Below are 27,630 nucleotides of genomic sequence, written 5' to 3'. Positions count from 1 at the left end.
CAAATTGCTAATCACAATTACTCATATGCTAACAAATTGTCAGCTAAAATTTCATGATCGTGATAAGTCTAGTTAACAGAAAATTAAAGAGAATAAACTTAGAATAGTCAGTTTGCACTGGAAAGCATAAATTCAAGTGTAAAAGATCTATGTTAATTACATGAAAGGGCCGACAGCCGAACAATCTGCATGGCTCTGATCATTTCAATAAAATAGATGTGCTTAAATGCAGCACATTTTACTTCCTTAATAAAATATACTTCATTCCTTTATAGGCATGGATCAAAAATTAATGAGCTTTATTATTGCTGCAATAATGTGCAATATAATCTATAGCTTAATTTCTTTATAGCCTTATTTCACTAAAGATACATAACATTAGCAATATAATAACACTTTAGTCATTTCACCTTATCCTATTATACAAAAGATTATGTACTACACAATGAATATGTACTGCAGACTCTAATATCAGTCAAAAGAGTTTTAAATTAATTTTGAATGACGTAATCATTCAAAGCATGCAAACCTTTCCCTCAAAGAGCCTCTTGGTGCTAAGAGTACACTCATAACATAGAAAGCACCAATGCTTTATCCTTGAACCTGTAGGTTTTCTATATTCTGCACTTCAAAACAAACAGGTTTAGGTATATTCAGCATTTCACAACAGTTTATGCTGTGAAACTGCAGGCTTCAGTATTTCTCTGGAATATCTACAGATTCTGAAGCACTGCTTTTCTTGTTCTCATAAACATGAAACACATTTCTGCAGCTCATGCTCAAACATGTCTCAGCTGTAACAGAGGTGGGTCAATAACAGCACTGAATCTTAGGCATGCATACAGTCCTAACAGGCTATCCCTATCCCACATATGGCAATAATCCTCCTTATCAGTCTTTAAGATCCTCCTGCCACCTTTCAACTTTATGACCTGACCCTTTCACTTTCCTGGTCACTGTGATGCTGCTTTATTTCTCCCGATGAGCAAACTGAACATTCCTCCCACACTGAGCCCTTTGCAGGCATCAGAGCGGGGAAACCCAGCCCATTATCTGGCTTAATGGCACAAGCTTCTCCAGAGCACTGCTTCCTGGAAAACCTGGCTAAGCTGAATTTAATACAAGCACAAATGAGCACACCTGAACTCCATGACCAGGCTGTACAAATCTAGAATGATATCCAATGCTAAAATGCCCAGCTAGATAGATTCCTCATGTTTAAGAATTCTTAAGAACCTTTTACAAGCATAGTTGAGTTTGAATACTGGAAGTCCTTTAAGTTGAGTGTGTAGTTCTATTGTAGAATATGAGATGAAGTAGCATTCTGAAATCTAACTAAATCTGAATTACAGAATGAGTTAAGTTTGAATTAGGGATGCAAAAATAAACTGACCAGTATCTGTATTTCCACCACCATTTATGTATGTATGTATGTATGTATGAATGCGTGTATTAGGGCTGCATGATACTGACATAAAATGTGATGTTTGATACAGCTGCCAGATATCACAATGAGAATATTAGAAGCAATAAACTACTATTAGAATAATGTTTCTCTGGCTTTTTTTTAAATATATAAACAGAAATCTAACTAACCTCTCTTTAAAAAAATAGCAAAATAAAAATTTACAAAAGCACCACTCAGCAATTTAAGAAATTATATACTAACAACTACTTACATCAGCACTAAAGGGCTGAGAAATAGCCAGCATTACCTCACCAGATTTCTATACAGGTTACACCTTCAAATAAATATATATTCATTTTTGTATATAAGCACACAAGAACAAATACATTACTGTTTCTTTTTTTCTGGTTTGCTTAGTTATGAAACATTATGGCATTGGATTTCCCTTAAAGCTGAGTTTTGGGCAGATACCTTAAGGTCTCTCAGGGTAGGTTTTTTAGTTGGCCATTTGGCCGAACGGTTAGGTTACTCGTCCCCCACGTGGGAAAACAGGTTCAGTCCCAGCGCAGAGAATCAGGCTTGTGATAACGTATCTCTGCTGCTGCGTGTATGAGATAACTAGACCTGCTCTGTCATTGCCACTCTATCGATGGAATCACGGAAACTCCTTTCATGATAACAATAAAATACGATTTATTGTGCAGCCCTAGTATGTATGCAGTTGGTCAAGCTGTTAAATTCAATCTAAAGAGAAATTGTTGTTCATTTCTAAATAAATAATTTATATTAGACTATAATAAAATTTCTTTAGTCACTTATGCAAGAGTTTTACACAATGTTGAGTTTAAAATGCCATGCTACCAAAGCTATGTTGCTAGAAATGAGGCAAAGCATAAGTGACAACAGTATAGAATTTGCCACAATGCTAATGTCATAGCCTTCTTTTGAAATGAATAATGCACTCTAAATTTAGATGTTTTGACAAAACCTAGCAACAGTTTGACACAATTACTTATTCACAAGAAGGGGTGTTATTTGTGACAATACACAATCTCGAGTGTTCTATTGCTGCTATACAACAGTTCTGGAAAAAAGGAAAAAGTAAAGCAAAGTCGTGACTATGCTTTAATATCAGCCATTGCTTTGGTCTGCTAAAGTGTGGACCAGCATGAATTAATGTAATATTTTCCAGTTTTCAGCAGTATCTGACACAAAAGAAATTTTAATGTGACTCAGCACTGTTTTTCAGATTCAGATTCCTTTATTGATCCCAGGGGGAAATTGCAGTTGTTACAGTTGCAACCATTTATGTAAAAATAAACACTTTAATATATTTAATAATTTAAGACAATATAGAGAAATTTACAGTATGTACACCAGATTTAAGTACTTAAGAATATAGTAAGGTGGCGGTGATTTTGATAGTAATATGAAACATCAGGTATAAAGCAGTTACTATTATTAAATTATTTAAATTAATTTAGTGTCCCTCTGAGTTATTGCACACACAATTGTTGTTATTGCACATATGAACAGTTTGGTATTTGGTTTTGTGAATCACACTCTGAGGGAGGAGTCCACAGAACTAGCGCTAGAAAGCATTATTTGCATAGGTTTATCTATATGTTGCTCAGTTTTGTTTTTACTATTTTGCACCTTAAAAATATTTCAAATTTACTTTGGTTGAAGTGACAGTCAAAAATAATAAGTCACCATTAACATACAAAAATAGATTCACTTAAGCATCTAAAAGGGTTTTATTTAAAACATATTTAGACATTCGCAAATTACCATGATATTTACTCATACTTGTAAAAAAAATTTACTGATATAACATCCAATACCACCTGGTACCACGTAATGTAAGCCTACAGTACGCTGCTGCACAAATGATTAAATGACTCAAGCTGGCAGTGGACCAGAGTATGCTTCCACAGTAACGTATTGTTGAGACTGTAGCAGTCAGACGCAAAGTAGCTGATCACTTTAAACATTCTGCCTTGGCATATGCCAGGCATACACTGTGTGATCTTTGGCCACTTTTAAACAAACTCAAATACAATCACGATCACTTCCCTTATCACTTAAAGGGTGAACATGCGTACAGCATAAAAGAACAACATCCATCCATCCATCCATCCATCCATTATCTTCCGCTTGTCCGGGGTTCGGGTCGCGGGGGCAGCATCCTAAGCAATGAAGCCCAGACCTCCCTTTCCCCAGCCACTTCCACCAGCTCTCCAAGGGGGATTCCGAGGCGCTCCCAGGCCAGCTGGGCGATATAGTCGCGCCAGCGTGTCCTGGGTCTTCCCCGGGGTCTCCTCCCAGGTGGACTCGCCTGTGATACCTCCCGAGGGAGGCGTCCAGGAGGCATCCTAACCAGATGCCCGAACCACCTCAGCTGGCTCCTCTCGACGTGAAGAAGCAGCGGCTCTACTCCGAGTCCCTCCCGGATGACTGAACTTCTCACCCTATCTCTAAGGGAGAGTCCAGACACCCTGCGGAGGAAACTCATTTCGGCCGCTTGTATTCGCGATCTTATTCTTTCGGTCATTACCCAAAGCTCATGACCATAGGTGAGGGTGGGAACGTAGATCGACCGGTAAATCGAGAGCCTTGCCTTATGGCTCAGCTCTTTCTTTACCACAACAGACCGGTAAAGAGCCCACATCACTGCTGACCCAGCACCAATCCGCCTGTCAATCTCCCGCTCCCTTGTACCATCACTCGTGCACAAGACCCCGAGATACTTGAACTCCTCCACTTGAGGCAAGAGCCTATCCCCGACCCAGAGAGGGCTCTCCACCCTTTTCCGCCTGAGAACCATGGTCTTGGATTTAGAGGTACTGATTCTCATCCCAGCCGCTTCACACTCGGCTGCAAACCGATCCAGCGAAAGCTGAAGTTCGCGGCCTGATGTCCCCAATAGGACCACATCATCTGCAAACAGCAGCGATGTGACCCTGAGGTCACCAAACCGGACACCCTCCGTCCCTTGACTGCGCCTAGAAATTCTATCCATAAAAATTATGAATAGAATCGGTGACAAAGGGCAGCCCTGACGGAGTCCAACTCTCACTGGGAACGAGTCTGACTTACTGCCGGCTATGCGAACCAAACTCCAGCTTTGTTTGTACAGGGCCTGAATGGCTCGTAGCAAAGAGCCATGTACCCCGTACTCCCGAAGCACCTCCCACAGAATACCCTGGGGAACACAGTCGAATGCCTTCTCCAGATCCACAAAGCACATGTGGACTGGTTGGGCAAACTCCCATGAACCCTCCAGAATCCTGGAGAGGGTGAAGAGTTGGTCCAGAGTTCCACGACCAGGGCACTGTTCCTCCTGGATCCGAGGTTCGACTGTACCCCTGCATAGACCTTGCCAGGGAGGCTGAGGAGTGTGATTCCCCTGTAGTTGGAACACACCCTCCGGTCCCCTTTTTTAAAAAGAGGCACCACCACCCCAGTCTGCCAATCCAGTGGCACCGCCCCCGATGTCCACGCAATGTTGAAAAGGCGTGTCAGCCAAGACAGCCCCACAACATCCAGAGCCTTGAGGAACTCAGGGCGGATCTCATCCACCCCTGGAGCCTTGCCACCAAGGAGCTTCTTAACTACCTAAGCGACTTCGGCCTCAGTAATGGACAAGCCTATTCCCATGTCCCCAGACTCAGCCTCCTCACTGGAGAACGTGTCGGTGGGATTGAGAAGGTCCTCAAAGTATTCCTTCCACCGCCCAATGACGTCTTCAGTCGAAGTCAGCAGCACACCATCTCCACTATATACAGTGCTAGTGGCACACTGCTTTCCCCTTCTGAGTCGCCTGACTGTTTGCCAGAATCTTTTCGGAGCCGACTTAAAGTCAGTTTCCAAGGCCTCACCAAACTCCTCCCATACAAGGGTTTTTGCCTTGGCAACAACTGAAGCCGCAGATCGCTTGGCCTGTCGATACCTGCCAGCTGCCTCAGGTGTCCCACAGGCCAACCATGCCCGGTAGGACTCCTTCTTCAGCTTGACGGCATCTCTCACCTGGGGTGTCCACCACCAGGTTCGAGGATTACCGCCCCGACAGGCACCAACTACCTTACAGCCACAGCTACAGTCAGCCGCTTCAGCAATGGAGGAACGGAACATGGCCCATTCTGAGTCAATGTCCCCCACCTCCCCTGATATCTGGTCAAAGTTCTGACGGAGGTGTGAGTTGAAGATCAATCTTCTGCTAGACGTTCCCAGCAAACCCTTACTATGCGTTTGGGCTTGCCTGGTCTGACCGGCATCTTCCCCCACCACCTGATCCAACTCACCACCAGGTGGTGATCAGTTGACAGCTCAGCTCCTCTCTTTACCCGAGTGTCCAAAACACATGGCCGCAAGTCCGATGACATGACTACAAAGTCAATCATTGAACTGCAGCCTAGGGTGTCCTGGTGCCATGTGCACTTATGGACATCCTTGTGTTCAAACATGGTGTTCGTGATGGACAAACTGTGGTTTGCGCAGAAGTCCAAAAACTGAACACCACTCAGGTTCAGATCAGAGAGGCCATTCCTCCCAATCACACCCCTCCAGGTCTCACTGTCATTGCCCACGTGAGCGTTGAAGTCCCCCAGTAGGACAATAGAGTCTCCAGGACGAGCACTTTCAAGCACCCTTCCCAAGGACTCTAAGAAGGCTGGGTACTCTGAACTGCTGTTCGGTGCATAAGCACAGACAACAGTCAGGACCCGTTCCCCAACCCGAAGGCGTAGGGAAGCTACCCTCTCGTCCACTGGAGAAAACCCCAACATACAGGCACCGAGTCGAGGGGCTATGAGAAAGCCCACACCTGCCCGCCGCCTCTCACCATGGGCAACTCCAGAAAAGAATAAAGTCCAGCCCCTCTCAAGGAGATTGGACCCAGAGCCCAAGCTGTGTGTTGAGGTGAGCCCGACTATATGTAGCCGGTATCTCTCAACCTCGCGCACCAACTCAGGCTCCTTCCCCGCCAGTGAGGTAACGTTCCAAGTTCCAAAAGCCAGTTTCAGCAACCGAGGATCAGAACGCCAAGGCCCACGCCTTCGGACACTGCCCGATCCACAGCGCACCGAACCCTTACTACTGCCCCTCCCATTGGTGGTGGGTTGATGGGAGGGGGGACTCATGTAACTCCTTCGGGCTGGGCCCGGCCGGGCACCATGAGTAAATGCCCGGCCACCAGACGCTCGCTGGCGAGCCCCTCCCCCAGGCCTGGCTCCAGGGTGGGGCCCCGGTAACCCTGTTCCGGGCAGGGTACACAAGTCCTGTTTTTGTGTCTTCATAGGGGTTATTATGGATCACACTTTGTCTGACCTGTCACCTAGGACCAGTTTGCCATGGGAGACCCTACCAGGAGCTTTTGCTCCAGACAACATAGCTCCTAAGATCATTCAAGCACGCAAACCCCTCCACCACGATAAGGTGGTGATCCAAGGAGAGGAGAACAACATAAAAGTAATATATTATAGTAATAAATGAATGGCCCACTGTCTCAATTTTATGGAACATGCAAATAGTTGGGGCAGTGTCTAAACTTTCATATGTTTTTTTCAACAGCTTCACCTTACTTTCAACTTACAACAGTTTCACATTACAATAACATTATTATAACTTTTAAAGTAATAAAATTTTGACTAATAAAGTTTCAAGCTACTAAATATTGCATTACTTTCAAAACAACATTTTGGCAAAAATCATGATATTTGTAGGATTTGAAAGCATTGAATTTTGTGTTATTTTTGATTTAATAATTATTACAGTGCTGATATTTCAGGAGGACTGTGTCTGATGGGAAAACATTACACTGGAGCAGAAAATTACAAATGTTTAACACACACAAGCTAAGATATTGTCATATGCTCTATACAAATAACAAAAGCTGTATGTTATAACTTTAAACGTTGTTTATTTGTTAATTTTATCAAAAAAAAGTTCATGTGAATGACCCATGGGTAGTACACATCTCAGCTAAATAACATGGTGCCTTTGAAACTAACTGTTGTATAATGACCAGTTGTTACATGACACACACATACACCATTCATTTAACATCAGGCAGAGGTAAACATGTTTGGAGTCAAGTCCTTGCCTACTTTCCTCATTAAACAGGGAACAGACTGACTCATTCATGAAACTGCTGAAACCCAAACTACTCAGTGATTAGGCTCACCAAGATGTACTGAGTGCCAATTCGTGCAGTCAGATGGTGAGCATGGATCAATACTGTACCTGAGTGTGCTTCTTAATAAAATAACAAAGTATTTTCCACTATTTAATTGACTATTCGATCAATATAAAATGTACAGTTGACAATGCATAAGAAAAATAACTGACAACCATTCAGGAATGACCTCCAAATGTAATCAATATTGTTTTCCCTTTCACACTGAGTAAAAATTTATCTGTAAGAATATTATAGTACATCTTTGAATATCCAATTACCTCTGTGCATAACATGGACTGAGTAAAAGTAGAAAGGATTCTCTGGAGAAACAGACTAGACCACACAATGGCAGCAGGTCTTTCCGCCTTCATCTGAAGAAGGAAATCTGATAAAGATCTGAGCAGCAGAGTGAGCTTGGTCTCACCATCTCCTTCATCATAATCTGTCCTGTGAGACTACAAAGACCATAATTTATAATGCATGCCGGTCTGGTGGCTCTAATGTCATTAGGCTGCTTCAATGAGCCACGTGCAGCTTCATAAAGGACCAGCTGGTTCTGTGCCACCTGTACAAAGAGAGCTGATCAGCTTTCCACACATAATGCAACATGACATACCATCTATACACATGCAGCACACCAAAAATGGAGAACTGAGTTGAAGAATCAAAGACAGATTTTGTTTAAAATGAAGTCAAGAAGTGACTCTGACATCTGCTAAATTGAATTAAGCCACAACACACACTCCAACAGTTATCCCTGCTCACTTTTACTAAACACAATTATGTCCACTATACAATTCCACTTTCCACCAGGAAAGCATAACATTCACTTCCATTAAACGTTTGCTTCAACCTACCACAGTGAACTTAATACTAGTATTAAAAATAAATTAAAATAGCTGAAGTACACTAATCCTTTTAGAACCAAACACACAACACAGAGGTTACCAAGTCAAAATGCTTATTATTTATCCATAGAAGCTTAATGCTAGTGTAGATAGTGAAGAAAATGCTAAGAAAATGTCAAGGAAAACTCTCTTATAGAAATATACAAAGGGAGGTAGGTTAAATTACACTAGCTTGCAGTCGTATATGGCTAACTTTAGCTGTCTCTCAAAAATTATGCCCAACGCAGACAGTCTACTTACTAAATAGCTTTTAAACACACTATACCGGAGACAATATGAACTCTTAACGCTCTTTTAATAATGCTACAGATGATATTCTGGTCTACATTCATTTAGAGACAGCTGTAATTACTACTAGCACTCAGTTCGCTTACTAGCAGTGTTCATATAATTAATTCTATGCAATTTCTCAAAGGTTAGAAGTTCCTGTACAGGATAACACAAACAATTTGGCATTTTTACAGTTAAATATATAAGCAGTTTTTAAAAGATCTGAATTTTAATGTTCATTCTGTGAGACATAAAGAACTTCACTACTTTCACAACAGCAGGATTTTGTGTATGGCTGCTGTAACAGGAAGTGAAATAGTTTATAATGTAAATGTGAGGCTCATAATTATTTAATATGTGAATTTGATCTTATTCAGTTAATTCTAAAATGAGCTAACAAAAAGGCCTAAATATAGCAATGGCTTTGTACACAACAGAGGGTGCCTCAGGCTCTGCAATTAAACTGCAAAAGCCCAAACAGTGGCTGACTTTGCAAGGCCCTTTGTTTACATCTGCATTCATTAAGTGTTCAAAATGGATAGATCACAACTTCCATAATCACTAGAACAGACACTGCAGTTCTATGATTGCAGACTATGCTGAGGAGGCTTGAGCAGTGAGGAAATGCTTGATATAGTACACACCACATAGTGAGAAGTGACTAAAAATACTATGAGCACTAGGACTTAACAAAATATTTTGAAATAGATATATGTTCACTACGATAAAGTTAATTCGCATGTGTGTGGCTGTGATCATTTTTGCATTCATACAGGATTCATTTTCTCTCGGATGTGTGTCAATTCTGTTGCACTGTACAACTTTGCTTTAAGGTTCATTTATAGTACCTGTATTCAAAGCTTTTGGAGCACAATGTCATGTTCAGACTGAGTTTAAATCACACTGACAGCTGACCTTAATTAGGTGGACCAGGTGTATTAAATTAAGACTGCATTGAAGCTCTGCAGCATGATAGATCTTCAGGAATAGAACTTCTACTAGGCTTTAACATAACAGGAGCACATCTGCTCCATCCACAGTCAAACAAAGCTGTGGCAAATGGTTAAATTCAAAAACATTTTTTCAGTGAGTAATGCACTGCACTGTAATTCAAAAACATATCATGGCATTTTTGTAATAAATAATCCAATTCATGCAAATCATTCAAAAACTATTGTGGGAAAGCGAAAGAGCACAGGATTGATGGACAAGAGTAGATATTTGAATCAATACTTCCATTAATAAAATTAATCATCTCATATCAAGTATATTTGTTTTTTCCAGCTGAAAACTTGTATACAAAGAAGTGCCATGGTCCTGATGCATGGTTGTGTGTGTCAAAGCTTGGGTGATGGGTAAAGTATATTAATCCTGTGCTGGATTAGACAGCTCAGTGGATCAAAGAGAGCACTTCCTCTGTCTGACCTATCACAGACCTCTGGATCACACATGCACAGATTATCCCTCAGGCCTGCTGTCACGATGGTGTGGAAGAGAGCTGGGACATTGACAATGTGTGCAACAAAGTGCTCTACCCCTGCTGAAACCATGACCCAATGTCCTGACTTCAGACACTGCCACAGCACATACACTTGATTTCAAATGAAACTGTTAGCACATTTTTTCTGCCACAAGCACATTTTGATCAAAGTGTGATCTCTACTGTGACCATGTTTGCCTGTACTGGCTACTCAGTCTCCTGGTTTACTACTGGATTTTGTTGGTTCCTTGCACGTTCAATATGTGGACTAGAAACCGTACAGTGACCAATATCCAAAGGATTGGGATCAGAGGGGATGCAGATGCAATTTAATGGATCAGGCATTAGCTATTTTAAGCCGGATTTTTGTTTTGCGCTCTATTTATGCTATTGTCATGGATGTGCCAAAAAACTTGTAACTGCAAGGCATGGAAAATGAATGTACTAATGTTTCAACTGAGTTTGAGCTACCAGTCTTTCATTAACACAGTTTAACGATCTGCACGTTTCAGTGCACAGCTATTATGCCTTTGTTAATATTACCCACCATGTTCAGCATGCTACAAGACATATGCACAAAATACACTCCCAGAATAAATAAATAATAAGTTTCCCTTTATGCACACAGCCAAAATTAAGTGATTTTACTTTAACATACAAAGATATGATGGCCAAATTAGGGCAAAAAAAACAAAAAAAAAAACAAAAAAAAAAAACAGATCAGGACATTTCCAGCGAAAATGTCACTCTGGAACCTGAACCAGCACCTCTTTTCTAATTAATTCTGGATTCAATCTTACAACACTAATTCATAGAGCAGCTATAAGGAACCTACAGTAAACCCATAATTAACCCCCACCTAAACTGTCACTTTAAAGGTGTTTTTAACTGTTTTTCTTTATTGACTCAAATTTAAAATTTGCACTATTAACTAGTTAATGTCTATTTCCACTGTTGAATGTTTAATGTCTCATTATTCTCTCATGTATTTGAGCTGTTTAACACCAGAGATATCATTACAGTTTAGTTCATTAACAGCACATCATGAGTATCCCTTTGCAAACCGGATGGAGAGATGGCAAATGTGTACGTATGGGGAGACACTGATGTGTAGAGCTGATACAGAGATACCACATGACTCAGTAGAGTCATTTCCTGAACATGAGGGAGTATGCTATTTATGTGTGGGTTCCTGTGTGTGTCACTTCATCAGCATCCAGAGAAATACTTTTGCTTCACTGTGTTGATGACCGTGTCCTTGAATGCAGTGAGACAGCCTGTACTGAGGCGAGCATCCCAAGGTGACAGCATCGTGGTAGTACATGCAATTTAGATGCTCCATTTGCTCTGCCAAGGGCTTTATGGATAATTTCTCGGGGCCAACTGAAGACTGTGACCACAAGCACAACAAACACATACTACCTCAAATTAACCCTGTAGGGAACACTTTTAAGGCAGGGTAACCTTGAACATGTGTTGTCCCAAGGAGCTTGTTGTGCATTTTGGGGTCAACAAGGGCCTAATCGATCAGTTGGCCAATTAATGCTAATAAGATTCCACACATCAGTACTGATAAAGGTTCCCATAAACAAAAGAAATTATATTGCTTAAAGTTGCTTGTTTCATTGTATAATAAATTCTGAGAACTGTAATGGTCTCATGTATTTATGTTAGTCTTTACAGAATCTCGATCACCTTTATTGGATCAATATAGGACGAACTGGACAACCTGGAAACAAAGCAGACAACACTGTAGAAATGCAACTTGGATATAACTTAAATTAGACAGTGTACATCTTGTATAGCAGTATAGATTTACTGTCCTCTGAAAAAAAAAACAACACACAACCATTAATGTCTAAATAGCTGGCAACACAAGTGAGCCAATGTCCAAATTGTGCTCAAAGTGTCAATATTTTGTGTGACCACCATTATGATCTAGCACTGCCCTACCCTTTTGGCCATGGAATTCCCCAGAGCTGCACAGGTTGCTACTGGAATCCTCTTCCACTTCTCCATGATGACATCACAGAGCTGGTTGATGTTAGACACCTTGCGCTCCTCCTCCTTCCACTTGAGGATGCCCCACAGGTGCTCAACTGGGTTTAGGTCTGGAGGCGTATTGGCCAGTCCATCTCCTTTACCTTCAACAAGGCAGTTGTCATCTTGGAGGTGTGTTTGGGCTCATTATCGTGTTGGAAAACTGCCAGGCGGCCATTTCCGAAGGGAGGGGATCATGCTCTGCTTCAGAATAATAATAATAATAATAATAATAATTTAAAAGCGCCTTTCTCGACACTCAAGGACACTGTACAAAATGTAGGGTTATAAAAAAAAAAAAAAAACATCAACAGAGAGAGTAGGCTATTTTGAACAGGTGAGTTTTAAGACTGGATTTGAAAAGAGGAAAAGAGTCAATGTTACGGATGTCAGGTGGGAGGGAGTTCCAGAGTTTGGGAGCAGAGCGGCTGAACCCCATGGTACTCAGATGAGCAGAAGGTACAGAGAGATGAATGGAAGAGGAGGATCTGAGCGAGCGGGTAGAAGTTGCGATTTGGAGAAGATTTGACAGATAAGGGGGGGCAAGATTATGTATGGCCTTAAATGTGTGGAGGAGAATTTTGTATTCAATCCTATATTTAACAGGGAGCCAGTGGAGCTGTTGAAGGACAGGTGTAATGTGATGGAATGAAGGAGTTTTAGTGATAATACGGGCAGCTGCATTCTGAACCAGCTGAAGCTTATGGAGGGATTTATGAGGAAGGCCAAAGAGAAGAGAATTACAGTAGTCAATGCGGGATGTAACAAGACTATGAACTAGAATAAGTGGAGTATGGGGGTGAGGGAAGGGCGTAGACGATTGATGTTACGCAGATGGAAATACGCAGACCGGGTTATATTACTAATGTGAGAGCGGAAATATAAACAGTTATCTAAGATGACACCCAAGCTCTTAACCTGAGGTGAGGAGGAGACTAATGTACTGTCAATTTGGATAGAGAAAATATCCACTTTCGATAATGTGGATTTGGAACCACAAAGCAAAATTTCAGTTTTATCACTGTTAAGTTTTAGGAAATTCGAGGTGAACCAGGATTTTATTTCAGATAAACAGTTGGAAAGGGAAGAGGGCAGGAACAAAGTACTTAGTTTACTAGATAGATAGAGCTGGGTGTCATCTGCATAGCAGTGGAAATGGATGTCGAAAGAGCGAAAAATATTGCCAAGGGGCAGAAGGTAAATGATGAAAAGTAGGGGCCCCAGGACAGAACCCTGGGGTACACCCGAAGAAACAGGGGAAGACTGAGACCTGAAAGATTTGAGTTGAATGAACTGAGTGCGGCCTGAGAGATAGGAATGAAACCAGTCGAGTGCGATATGATTAATGCCAATGGAAGATAGTCTGTTAAGGAGGATAGTATGAGAAATAGTGCCGAAGGCTGCGCTCAGATCAAGAAGAATGAGAGTGGAAAATAAACCAGAATCAGCTGCCATGAAAAGGTCATTAGTGATCTTAAGAAGAGCAGTTTCTGTGCTATGGAGGGGGCGAAAACCAGACTGGAATTGTTCATAGAGACAATTTTGGGATAGGTAGGAATGAATTTGAGTAGCAATAACTTTTTCAAGTATTTTGGAAATGAAAGGGAGGTTAGAAATCGGGTGAAGGTTATTAAAGTTGTTGGGGTCTGAGCCAGGTTTTTTCAGAATAGGAGTGATAGCAGCCATTTTGAAGGGTGTAGGAACAATTCCACTAGTGAGTGAGGAATGAATAATGGCAGTTATGAGGGGGAGCAGAGAGGAAAGACCATATTTAACTAAGACTGTAGGGAAAGGATCAACCTGACATGTAGAAGGTTTTGATTTGCTAAGGAGATCAGAAATGACAGATGCATCTGGAAGCTGAAAACAGGAGAGAGACTGACTATGGGAAAGAGGTACAGAGAAGGAGAGAGGCTGTGGATCAGGACAGATGTTCTGGTGGATTTTATAAATTTTCTCACTAAAAATGACATTAAAGCATTACAAGTATCAGTTGAGTAAAAGTGGTAAAGTAGGAAGGATTTGGGTTGGAAGAGTTTGTTGACTAGATAGAACAGTGTTTTGGTGTTCCCTTCACTAGAGTTAATTAGACCAGAGTAATAGGAGGATTTAGTTTGAACAATTACATCCTTATACTGCAATATGTGTGTTTTGTGCATTTCTTTGTGGATGGTAAGACCAGATTTTCTATAGAGTCGCTTGAGCTGACGAGCTTTAGCTTTCATTAGCCGTAGTTTAGGGGTATACCAGGGGGCAGAATGAGTGAAGGAAACAGAGCGAGTTTTCACAGGAGCAAGAGAGTTGAGAATATAGGTTAAACTATTGTTTACAAGTTCATCAAGCAAAGATGAGCTGTGCAGGTTCAGAATATTGTCCAGGCTGGAGGTGAGGACATCCTTATCAATGTCTTTGATGTTCCTAAATGCGATGAGATGTGATGGCTTGGTTATGGAGAGATATAGTGTAATGTTAAATGAGAGGAGGAAATAATCAGTAACATGAACTTCATCAGCTGCACAATTAGACGGAGTCAGACCGGAACAACAAATTAAGTCCAGTGTATGTCCTTTTATGTAGGTAGGAAAATCGATGAATTGATTAAATCCAAAATTCTCCAGGCAGGATGAGAAGTCTTTGGTGAGAGGGAGATTACTGCAGGCCATGTGGATATTGAAATCCCCCAGCAATATTACATTAGGTGAGAGAGTAGATAAATGAGTGAGTAGAGAGGCAAAATCAGTTAGAAAGTCATTATGTGGCTTAGGAGGATGGTAAACTGTAGCGATAATGGTAGGAGAGGGTCCAGGCACTTCACATGCTAAACATTCCAGAGAACTGAGAGCAGGCACAGATACATGGAGGACTTTCCAATTATCGCGGTGAAGTATGTCGAGACCTCCTCCGCGACCTACTCCACGGGGTTGACAAACGTAAACAAACCCAGGAGTCGCAGAGTCGTTGAGTTGTGAGAAGTCATTAGGTTGTTGCCAGGTTTCAGTTAGACAGAGAAAGTCAAACTTGCACTCAGTGAGGAGATGTCCCTTGTTCGTGAGTGAGCGGATGTTGAGAAGACCGAAGTTGACGGTAGTGTAACAGAATGTATCAGTACATGTTGGAATTCATGTTTCCTTAAATGAACCGCAATTCCCCAGTACTGACAGCACTCATGCGGCTCTAGACCATGATGCTACCACCACCATGCTTGACTATAGGCAAGAGACAGTTGTCTTGGTACTTCTCACCAGGGCGCCACCACACATGCTGTACACCATCTGAGCCAAGCAAGTTTATCTTTGTCTCGTCAGATCACAGGACATGGGTCCAGGAATCCTTCTGGGATGACGGTCATGCAAACTAAGTTGACGCATTGTGCGGCGTATGGTCTAAACACTGACAGGCTGACCTCCCACTTCTTCAACCTCTGCAATAATGCTGGCTGCACTCTTGCGTCTACTTTTTGAAGCCAACCTCTGGATATGACGCTGAACACGTGGACCTGGAGAGGCCTGTTCCGAATGGAACCCGTCCTGGAAAACTGCTTTATGACCTTGGCCACTGTGCTGTAGTTCAGTTTCAGGGTGTTGGTAATCTTCTCATAGCCTAGGCCACCTTTGTGGAGAGCAACAATTTTATTTCCTACATCCTCAGAGAGTTCTTTGCCATGAGGTGCCATGTTGAATATCCAGTGGCCAGTATGAGCGAATTGTAGCCAAAACACCAAATTTAAAAGCGGTGCTCCCCATTCACACCTGGAACCTTGTAATTCTAATGAGTCACATGACACCAGGGAGGGGCAATGACACAACTGGGCACAATATGCACATGTTCACTGTGAGGTGTACTCACTTGTGTTGCCAGCCAGTTATACATTAATGTGTGTTGAGAGAGTAAATCTATACTGCTATACAAGCTGTACACTGACTACTTTAAGTTATATCCAAGTTTCATCTCTATAGTGTTGTCCCATGAAGACATGAAATATTTGCAGAAATGGGTGTACTCACTTTTGTGAGATACTGTACATCTACAAAGCTCTGTTTAACTAAAACTAATAAGGTCTCCTTAATTCCTGAGGATGTTCAATTATAATGGTCCATAGTGAGTACAGTAATGTTTAACATACTGACATTTTCATATCTGTTGTGTTCCATCACACTCAAATGAATGTTCTACATCAGCACAGACGAAAGTGAAGAACACCCAGTTGCATTATCAGACACCAGACAGTTCTCCTGCAAGAGGGAAGAATGTGTCAAGAACTGAGCTTCACAGATACTTACAATGTACCATACCAGCAACACTTCCATAAGCCTGACTGTAAGTCTGGACAGAGCTGTCACTGTGGGTGGCAGCGTGTTTCTGTGTCTACCTCTCTACAGCATGGTGAGTGTTCCTCTCTGTCCTTGACAATGACTCACAAATTTGAGAACACTGTAGCATTCAGACAGAGGGGGACTCCTAGCATAAAGAAACGCACCATGCTTCAGGAACACTAGATCTTTCAATTTCAGGTAATTTCTAATACCTTTGGCTTGTAATGAACCTGCTGGAGTAAGTGGCCAATCCAGCAATGGAACTGATATGACCGTGGTTTGACTGAAACCCAGTTTCAAAGAACATACTGCCAAAAGCTAGTAGAACTGTCACAATTATTTCAGTAAATTTGATTTGAAAATTAATGTTGACCTTCTCAATGAATTTCAATGCACATCTCAAATACTCACAAGTCCCCAGCTGGTGGCCGTGCAGTTGAAGTTGGACAAGAGGGTCACTTCAATGCGAATTAAAATCACAGAGAGTAAAACTCTGACTGTTGTGTGTGCTTATGCACCAAACAACAGGTCAGAGTATTCTGCCTTCTTGGAGCGAGTGGGTGGGGTTCTGGAAAGGGTCCCGTCTACAGACTCCACAGTCTTACTGGGAGATTTCAATGCTCACTTGGCAATGACTGGGAGACCTGGAGAGGCGCAATTGGGAAGAACGGCCTGCCCGATCTAAACCCGAATGGTGATTTGTTATTGGACTTCTGTGCCAGGCATGGACTGTCCATAATGAACATCAAGTTTGGTTTTTGTTTGACAGGTTTTATTCTACCCTACCATTCCTCTGGATGTGGTAACACTGGTGGTTAATGTTCAGCTCAGTCACACAAGTCCAAACAGTGGACAGCAGGCACCTTTCTCCACTACCTCTTTGGTCTGCTTTATTCAAGAGACAAGTGAAATGAGAAGCAATTTGCACATGTCTGTGTGTTTGTACAAGAGAGTGTATGTGTCTGTGTGTGAGATTGATGCAGACATCTTAATTCAGAGTTATTTGAATCATTTCTCACAAGGCCACTCGGTGCACACTTCACTCAGAAGGAATGATCTCTGGATGGCTGCCAAAGATATTAAACCTTAGTCTTGCTGACTAATGGAACCATTTATTCTGTTGTGGTCATGAAACAGTACTGAAAACACAACTTACCCCTAGGAGAGTATTAAAATTATCTGTCCTACATCTGCAGTGCATCACTGCTTCCAATCTCTTCATAAAGACATCGGTAAGCACTAAAGGGCATACCACTCTACATGAATGGATGGGAGTCTTGTCAATTTGCTGTAGTCTTATCATAGGATTTCGCTGAAGATGTATTGTAGGTCATCCACTGTATTTGTGCACATTGCAAACTAGGACTAACGTTTTTGCATCAGTGCAATTAGTGCAACTGGTGAGGGCTTCTCATCTACAGGTTTGCTGGTATGAATCACAGCTGGGAGTACACTGACACAGGTCTCCGTCCTCAGACCTGAAATTTGACGTCTGAACTGAAACATAGCCTGAGAGTATTCTTACTGCAGCACCACGTTTTGAGTCTGAACATGACTGCAGCATGACAAAATTCTTCCTGAAGAAAGACAGAAAGAAAGAAAGACAGAAAGACAGAAAGAAAGACAGAAAGAACAAGTGCAACAAAAAGGTTATTTCTCAAAACAAAATCACAATAGAAGAAGAAAAAAGTTAACAATACCACGCTCGCCTTGCAAGGGCTATAAGAAAATAACCTAATTACCAGCTGACCAAAACTACAACCCCAATTCCAATGAAGTTGGGACGTTGTGTAAAACATAAATTAAAAAAAAGAATACGATGATTTGCAAATCCTTTTCAACCTAAATTCAATTAAATACACTACAAAGATAAGATATTTAATGTTCAAACGGATAAACTTTATTGTTTTTTGCAAATACTCACTAATTTTGAATTTGATGCCTGCAACACGTTCCAAAGAAGTTGGGACAAGGGCATGTTTACCACTGTGTTACATCACCTTTCCTTTTAACAACACTCAATAAGTGTTTGGGAACTGAGGACACTAATTGTTGTAATCTGGACTTCAGGCAGGCCAGTCTAGTACCCACACTCTTTCACTACGAAGCCACACTGTTGTAACACGTGCAGAATGTGGCTTGGCATTGTCTTGCTGAAATAAGCAGGGACGTCCCTGAAAAACACGTTGCTTGGATGGCAGCATATGTTGCTCCACAACCTGTATGTACCTTTCAGCATTAATGGTGCCTTCACAGATGTGCAAGTTACCCATGCTATGGGCACTAACACACCCCCATACCATCAGATATACTGGCTTTTGAACTTTGCGCTGATATTAATCCGGACAGTCCTTTTCCTCTTTGGCCTGGAGGACACGACGTCCATGATTTCCAAAAACAAATGTGGACTCGTCAGACCACAGGACACTTTTCCACTTCGCGTCAGTCCATCTCAGATGAGCTCGGGCCCAGAGAAGCCGGTGGCATTTCTGGGTGTTGTTGGTGTATGGCTTTCACTTTGCATGGCAGAGTTTTAACTTGCACTTGTAAATGGAGTGACCGCAGTGCCGCCTGAAGGATTGAAGGTCACGTGCATTCAATGTTGGTTTTCTGCCTTGCCAATTACTTGCAGAGATTTCTGCAGATTCTCTGAATCTTTTGATGATATTATGGACTGTAGATGATGAAATCCCTAAATTCCTTGCAATTGCACGTTGAGAAATTGATTTGTTGCAGTTGTTCTTAAACTGTTCGGCTCACGCAGTTGTTCACAAAGTGGTGAACCTCACCCCATCCTTGCTTGTGAACGACTGAGTTTCCAATTAACCTGTTCACCTGTGTAATGTTCCAAGCAGGTGTTTTTTCAAGCATTCCTCAACTTTCCCAGTCTTTTGTTGCCCTTGTCCCAACTTCTTTGGAATGTGTTGCAGGCGTCAAATTCAAAATGAGTGAATATTTGCAAAAAACAATAAAGTTTAACCATTTGAACATTAAATATTTTGTCTTTGTAGTGTATTCAATTGAATATAGGTTAAAAAGGATTTGCAAATCATCATATTTTGTTTTTATTTATGTTTTACACAACATCCCAACTTCATTGGAATTGGGGTTGTAAGTTTAAATACCAATACTTTAACTTATTTAGTCATTAATCAAATCATTTGAACAAATTCTTGAAAGTTTAAATCTGTATAAACTTTAAATAATGCATTGTATACCAGTATCAGACTGCAGTGGTCCTCTCTGCTAAAACAAGTGTCCCGATGTGATCCTGCTGGGTTTGGACAAATACTTCAGTCTCTGCTTCTTTACTGCCCTTTAATGAAGTCATTCATAGAGGCTGTCCATTCAGACAAACAAAAAAGCACGAGGTGATGTACAGCTTCAGAGAGTTGAAATTAATATTTAAATAGTATGCTGCACATGTGTGAGTGTCACAAACCAGTGTTGTCCCTTCTTGCCTCTGACTAATAGTTTAACAGGTCAGACGTATCTGAACATTACTTGTTCAAAGCGAACTCAGGCTAGAAACATCTCGTTGTGTCTTTGGGGAATGTTTGTATGTGTTATCCAGCATTTGTATTTTATGTCTGAAGGGGCAAGTTTAGCCTATGAATAATTTAAAAAGGACATCAGTGCTGTGAATTAGCATAAGATGAAGTGAACAAGCTGGAGGGGGAAGTAATACAGACTGAATACTGATTCAGCGTCCACCTCTCTTCGCACAAATGCTCCCTTTCATTGCATCATGGCGCTTTGTAACGGGCCACTCAGTCTGACATCAACTTTACTTGCAGGGTCTGAGGATAAGCTCAGTCTTAGAGAATAAAACTAATTCTTCTACTATTAAAACTGCCATATACCTCAGCAAGCACACCTCAAAAACAGCAGCGTTACTCAGAACTGCAGTTTCCAACCTCACATCTAGAGTATAGACATTTCAGGACAACAGACATCTTGCACCCACTGGGCACAGATACCCAAAATACATTGCATGAACAATAAAAGCAAAGTTGAGCCAAACAAATCTAGTGAATTAGCAAGTGTCTGACAAGTGATCCATTAAAATAATCTAACTTTTTATTGCATTTATGTTTATTTGTATTTATTCTCATGTTCTCAGATATGGTAACAATATGGCACAATGACTAGAATAACAAAATGTATATCAATGAAATATAGCTGAATATAAATAATATATAATAATAATAATATAAGTAAAATACTGAATGTTTTCATGATCTGTCAAGTTATGAATGGTTGAAACATCCAGGAGGCCAACTGAGCTTTTGTTGGACTCCCAGCCAAGGATGGTTGCAGGTTCACCAGGGATCGAACTTCTGATAGCACAGTAAACATGAGAATCATAACTGCAGTACACTACAGCAGTGGTTCCCAACTCAGGTCCTAGAGCACCCCTGCCTTGCACAGTTTTCTGTGCTCCCAACACACCTGATTTTGCTCAGCATCTAACTATCAAGCTCTTCTTAAGCTAAAGTCGGTCTGTAAAAGTGAAAAAACACCAACATAAAACTGGAAATCCGGGACCAGGGTGGGGAACCTTTGCACAAAAGGAAGCACTGGACACATTGCTGGTTTCTGTTGTAAGAAATCACTTGTCATACAGACGGAACTTGGTGGTAAATGATTGGGGTATGTGACAGAGGCAAAGAAGAAAAAAAAAAAAAAGAAAAAACATAATGGTTTATTTATTGTATTCATCCAATAATAGTTAGTAGATTAACTGACTAGAAATTCATTCTTGAAAAGGTAAGAATCTCAACTCAAACACAAAGAAGAACCACATGCTAAAATACAATATACATCAAATGCCATTTTCCACAACTTGGGCTCATGTATCATTCACACTGAGTGGCTTAGTGACGGCTGGTGTGTTTTTATCTACCGTGGTCCATTAATTGACTCCCACTATGGGGTAATTAGCAGCATGGACTCATAGCTATTAGTGCGCTCAAGCGAGTGCTGGAGCTTATAGGAGCAACTCAGCTGCTGGATGTCTGGTGGAGCAAGTCACCCCATTCATGTCACTGTAAACCCTGTATTGATTTTTTTTCCCAGAAATCATCCCCCTTCAGTCTGTCTCTGTACAATTCCTACCCCATCTCTCACTGTCTCTTTAAGGCTGCAACCATTAGCTAACAACAACAATTAGTTGTCAGTGACACTGATTAAGAAAAAGGCATCATTTACTTAATAATAAAGACTCTGCAACATTCATCAGCAGTCACAATGAAAGAAAACAGTTAGGATTCAACTAACTCATTATGATTTCCATAATCAATTAATGGGTTAATTATGACCCATTAAACCGATCAATCAGGAAGAGAAAAAGTGTAGCCAGTGTGTCAAAAGGCATCATTTACTTAATAATAAAGGCATCACTACATAATAATAAAGGCATCATTTACTTAATAATAAAGACTCTGCAACATTCATCAGCAGTCACAATGAAAGAAAACAGTTAGGATTCAAGTAAATCATTATGATTTCCATAATCAGTTAATGGGTTAATTATGACCCATTAAACCGATCAATCAGGAAGAGAAAAAGTGTAGCCAGTGTGTCAATGACAACAAATGTCAGACAACGTTTCTTTCAAAAAAATTTAAAATACAAAGACCATTACGGCTTTGGCAAAACATAACGTAAAACACCTGCACAAAATTCTAAATCATAACTTTATTAAGTTTAGCAATGCCACAAGAATCCTTCTGTATTGTCCTCAAAAACATGATGTTACTCAGCATCAAAGGTGCAGATCCAATAAAGGAACAACACGGGAACAAATTGTTCAGGATAGCCTTAGCATTTTTATGGAGGCAGTTGAATTCTGCAAGAACTTTGCAGTACTACTGAAATTATTTTCCTCTACTGATAAAACAAACACAAATTAATTAGTTTGTGTGGTCAGTTATATCGTGTAATCAAATCTGATATTACTGACCACACAAAGGCAGCCCATTTATCAGCCATATCAGACAAGAAGGGTGATAAAGCATGTTTACTACTCGTAAAACAGCAATAACCATGAGTGTGAGTGTGATGAAAAAAACTGTGCTCACAAAAACACAGAAAACTGTGTATTTAAAATCTCCACTTTAGAAAGCATCTTACAATTTTCAGCAACCTAAAACACCATTTTCATGTGGACAGGAGGCCAAAATGCAGACAAAGAAATTAAACATTTTTCAAATTGCAAAAAATATCCATATTCATGTAGATGAGCACTGGTGCACTTGCAAGGAATAAGAATAATTTAGCCATGCAGTTAATACAACCACATTTCCAAAAAAGTTGAGACACAGTAAGCTTTTGGGAACTGAGGAGACCAACTGCTGTACTTTTGCAAGAGAAATGAATGAAATTAAATGTTTTTACTTTAGGAGTCACACTGTTGTAATACATGCAAAACGCAATTTGGCATTGTCTTGCTGAAATAGTAAGGCCTTCCCTAAAAAGGACGTCATCTGTATGGTAGTATATGTTGCCAAAACAAGTACATATTATTCAGAATTAATGGTGCCTTGACAGATGTGCAAGTCACCCATGCCATTTACAATAATGCACACCTGTATCATCATGGATGCTGACTTTTGAGCCAATATTAGTTTTTGGCCTTGGCCTTGTCCCTTGCATACAGACATTTCTCTGGACATTATGTACCACAGATGATGAAATCCCAAAGTTCTTTGCTATTTTACAATAAGGGACATTATTTTTGAATTGTTGCACTATTTGCGTGCACAGTTTTTCACAGTGTTAAATTCCTTCCCATCCTTAATTCTGAAAGCCTCTCTTGGATAGCCAATCATGTTACTGACCTGTTGTCAATTAACCACTATTTGTTTTTTAAGCATTACACAACCTTACCAGTCTTTTGTTGCCCCACCCCAACTTTTTTGGAAATGGGGTTGTACAAAAATGCAGCTCATTCCTTCAGCCAACAGTATTTATTTTGTTTAACCTAAACCAAGCTCGCTAAATAGCAGATAATATGCATTTTTTAACTTTTAACTATTGCTGTACTTTGGTTTACTCACCAAGCTGATCTTTTTTCAATTTCTGCCATATCGTCATAGTGCCCAACCCCGATCAAAAACTTAACTGAATCCTCTCTATTCCTGTCACTCACAGGATAAACTGAATAATGGTCAATACATCAATCTATAAAGCGAGAAATATTTTTTGACGCCGTTTTTTTTTCTCTCTCAGGCTCCCTGTGACTCAGCTGTAGCAGCAGTCAGTGAATCAGCAGGAAGTTTGACACCAGCACAGGGCATTGTGCCCTCCTGAATGCCCACCTGCTGCTGCATGCTGATTGGACAAAATGCAGCAGACTGGCACTATCACTGGCACTGGAGTGTCAATCTCAAGCTTCATTTATTTACAAGCTAAAAAAACTGTGATAACCCACTGTTTCTCTTATCCCCTTACATAAGACCAATTCATAGCATGGCACAGTGTACTCTCACACACACACACACACACAGAATCACATCACTAAGCACACATGGATACTCTGTGCCATCACAGCACACTGCTTAGAATAAAAGCTCTAATCGTTATTACATAATACACACAGGCTCCATCACCCAGAAGACAGGAACAGAAGGAAAGAGATGGAGAGAGAAGAAGACACACACACACACACACACACACACACACAGAGGAGAAGGAAAAAATATGCTCTGGAATAATAATCCCTGCACTCGCAGGAAAGCAATATTACAATATAACAACATTTTGTTTAAACCTGACAGAATCTGCTGCAGTTTAGGCGAACAGAGGGTGATGTGCTTACAGACGATACCGGCCACGTGCTTTCATGAAATTGTTTGTCATCACAATAGGAAAATATTTTTTTTTTATTATATTAACTTTTTATTATATTAGTATTTTTATTATATTAACTTCATAGGAGAGGGAAATATTAATGTAACAAGACTGTATTTCAAACCATTTTGGACCAATTTGTCATGTTCGCACTATGTAAAGGACAGCTGCTGCGTTCAAATAAAAAAAAATATCAAATGGACAAAGTTTTAATGTGACTACAATGATATATTGTCTGATGTGATAGGGAGTGGAGAGTTTTGGGGTGTGAGAGAGAGAGAGAGAGAGAGAGAGAGAGAGAGAGAGAGTCCACTCTTAACCAAAGAGTAAGAGTGTGTGCAAGCTTTTAGACAGGAACTATGCAAGTTTCCTTTAATAGAGGGTCTAGGTTTGATGTGCAGATGGTGTGTGGTGGTGCAATTCTCTCAAAGATTCTGGTGAGAAAGGATGGGGTCAGAGAGAATAATGGAGTGTAGAACTAGACACACATCACATAATACCACTGCCAATCATCAGAGAGATGAAAGCGGCAAGCAAACACAAAAAGACAGACAGGCAAACACTCTCTCTCAAACAACCACAGCACACAGACACAGACATAATACTGTTTTTATGGAAGTTTCCCATTGAACTGTGTGTGATGCTACAGTTTGACCATTTTTATTTTCAAATAAAAGTCTTTTTCTTTGCGGGGGTACGCATTATCATTCACTGTGACCATCAAAATGTCCTCAGTTATGAAAATAATTTCTTTCAGGCCGCATTAATGTAAAAATGTAGCTACTTGGACATCCAACAAATAGGCCATCATCAAGAATCTGTTGTCAGACTAAGAGATATGTGATCAACATACATAAATTGTATTTACAGTTAAATATGCTCAGGCAGGTGTTGCTTCGAAATAGAAATTATTTATTAAGAACTTTACATTACAGGAGAACACTGCTATTGTGGTGGTCCCCCTGAAAATATGGTTCGTCCTGATGTCATCCATTAGAGGTTGTCTCATTAACCTACTGTTTAGCTACTTCAACATATGCCTCAAATTGTAATGTCAGCTTATTTAACACCTTATTTAAGACCTTCTTTCATAGAGCATTTTCACACTAGAATTTTTCTGGACCCGGAGCTGCCTGCTCGGCAAGTTCAGTATGTTTGCTCAAGTGTATTTTCACGATCGATCCATGGTTTGGGCAGAATTATTGTGGGTGAAAGCAAACCAGCAATAATGAGCCCCTCTGCCAAACAAGCCCTAAACCGGTCAAGCATTCAGGACAAGTTTGAAAACAGCCATAAGGTGATATTAGTAAAAAGCTAACATTAGACAACTGAACAGGATCTATGACGCAAGGCAATTGAGCTCAGCATTGGAGACCACCATGATAGCTACTCTGCTGGTTACAGGTAATTATTCTTTTTTATTCTGAATTGTCTGATTAGTTTGGTTTCTGACCTGAGGTAAAAAGAGTACAAAATCAGCACTACCATGTCCTTTCAGAGCAAATCTGCTAGCAATGCACCCAAAGAAATGAAGAACATGGCTAGAAAAAGAGCCCTGACCTGATGTGCAGTGCTCCACATGTGTGTATCTACCCTTTCCCACCAGTTAAAAATACTTACAAACAGGGTCACGACACAGACATCTTTCTTCAACCTGACATTGTTCAACCAATGGTCCTCAATGGCTATCTTAACAAACCCGACTCATGCTGAGCAAATAAAGCATCAGTACCTCAAAGCATCACAGCTGGAGTGGAAGTGAAGGGAACATATAGAGTTTAAGGACCTGCCAAGTTGTATACACCTCTTCAAAAGCTGCGATTGATCCAGTCCAGTAAACTCTGCTGGGTCTCTCTTATTATTTCTGCTAGAACGGGCCCTATTACTTCACCACCTGACATTCAAACAACACAGAGAGAACTCGAGGACCACCTCAGCCATAAACCAGCCTACCTGCGAGAGTAAGAAGGAACTTGTTTGGCGCTTATTTAGAGCTTAACCACAGCATGCCTGTGTGTTTGTATGTAACGTTACCTACCTGTAGGACACCTGTTTCCTGATGGTGAGGTGAAGGAACTCGCTCTCCAGCTGGTCGACCGGTGAAAGCCCTTCGTCTCCACTTTTCGGGGTCAAGCCTCGTTCTTCGGCCACAAACACGTCCTCTTCTTCGGCCACGTCCTCCAACGGGAGGGCCAGGGCCGGAGGAACGGAGTTTCCACCGTTTCCTCCACAGTCAGCCTCTGCCATCTCAGCGACGGTTAGTTTACGCGGACACGGAGCAGCAGGGTGCTAATGACGCTAATGATGTACTCCACTCGTTTAAATTATACAATTTAAAGATAAAGTAACAGATTTTTTACTTATAATGACAGTTCGACTGAGTAAACTAATCCGATCTTTCTCTTTCTATGACAGTTCCCACAACTAGAGCAGCGAATGTTGGATTAAACGAGACAGCTGCAGTTGGAAGAGTTATGTTCGTTACCGGCTGAGTTGCTGTCTGTTCGTCGCTCGACAAGCCTGCAGCACACAGCTGCTTTCCGAGACCACGCCGTCTCATTGCGTCACGGCAGATTTGGCCAATCACGAGCGAGAGTGGCCATAAGCACGCCCCGTCCTGTCCTAACTCTGCAGCCTGCCTCCACCCCACAGAGAGAGACACACACGCACACACACACACACACACACACACACAGCTAAATCCTAGGAAGCAGGTTGCAACAGAGCTTAAAGCTTACGTGAATCATTAAAAATCAGGGAAACAAAAAGACTGTGTCTTAATAGTTTTAATAGATAAAAATAGCCATTAGTTTTCCTTTTTGGGATCAGGAAAAAAGCAGAAAACACGGATTTCCCAAAAAAAATCAAGCCACACGCTGATAACAACACAAAAAAGACCTTAAAGTAGCTTACAGCTCCTTCAGAGAGAAAGAAAGGAAGTGCAGATTTTTAATGTTAAAGAAGGTGACAAACATGTTTTACTTGTCTGTATCTAAAGGATTGAATGATCGCAGTCTGTGGAATATGGTTATAGGATCTTTTCATGATAATCCTGAAAGTAAAAATGCCAAAAGGAACAACAATGACAAGTGCTCAACAGGTGAAGACTGGAAGATTGAAATATTATAATGAGACATATTAAATACCAAGTTCACCAATTTAATTTTGCTCTTGACCAA

General features: G+C 40.9%; 1 protein-coding gene across 1 annotated transcript in view; it reads right to left on the bottom strand.

Moving 5' to 3' along the window:
- The window catches only part of dgkza (diacylglycerol kinase, zeta a), a 224,026-nt gene extending 197,066 nt beyond the window's left edge, over window positions 1-26,960 (bottom strand). The window contains exon 1 of the mRNA XM_037534510.1: window positions 26,490-26,960. Within this exon, the coding sequence (XP_037390407.1) occupies window positions 26,490-26,698 (209 nt within the window). The 5' untranslated portion in view covers window positions 26,699-26,960. The remainder of the gene's footprint in view (window positions 1-26,489) is intronic.
- Between the last annotated feature and the right edge of the window lie 670 nt (window positions 26,961-27,630).

Source organism: Pygocentrus nattereri, chromosome 25, assembly GCF_015220715.1.
Source record: "Pygocentrus nattereri isolate fPygNat1 chromosome 25, fPygNat1.pri, whole genome shotgun sequence".
Taxonomy (NCBI): domain Eukaryota; kingdom Metazoa; phylum Chordata; class Actinopteri; order Characiformes; family Serrasalmidae; genus Pygocentrus; species Pygocentrus nattereri.
Note: the sequence above shows the minus strand (reverse complement) of the source record. Positions and strands in the feature narration are given on the sequence as shown.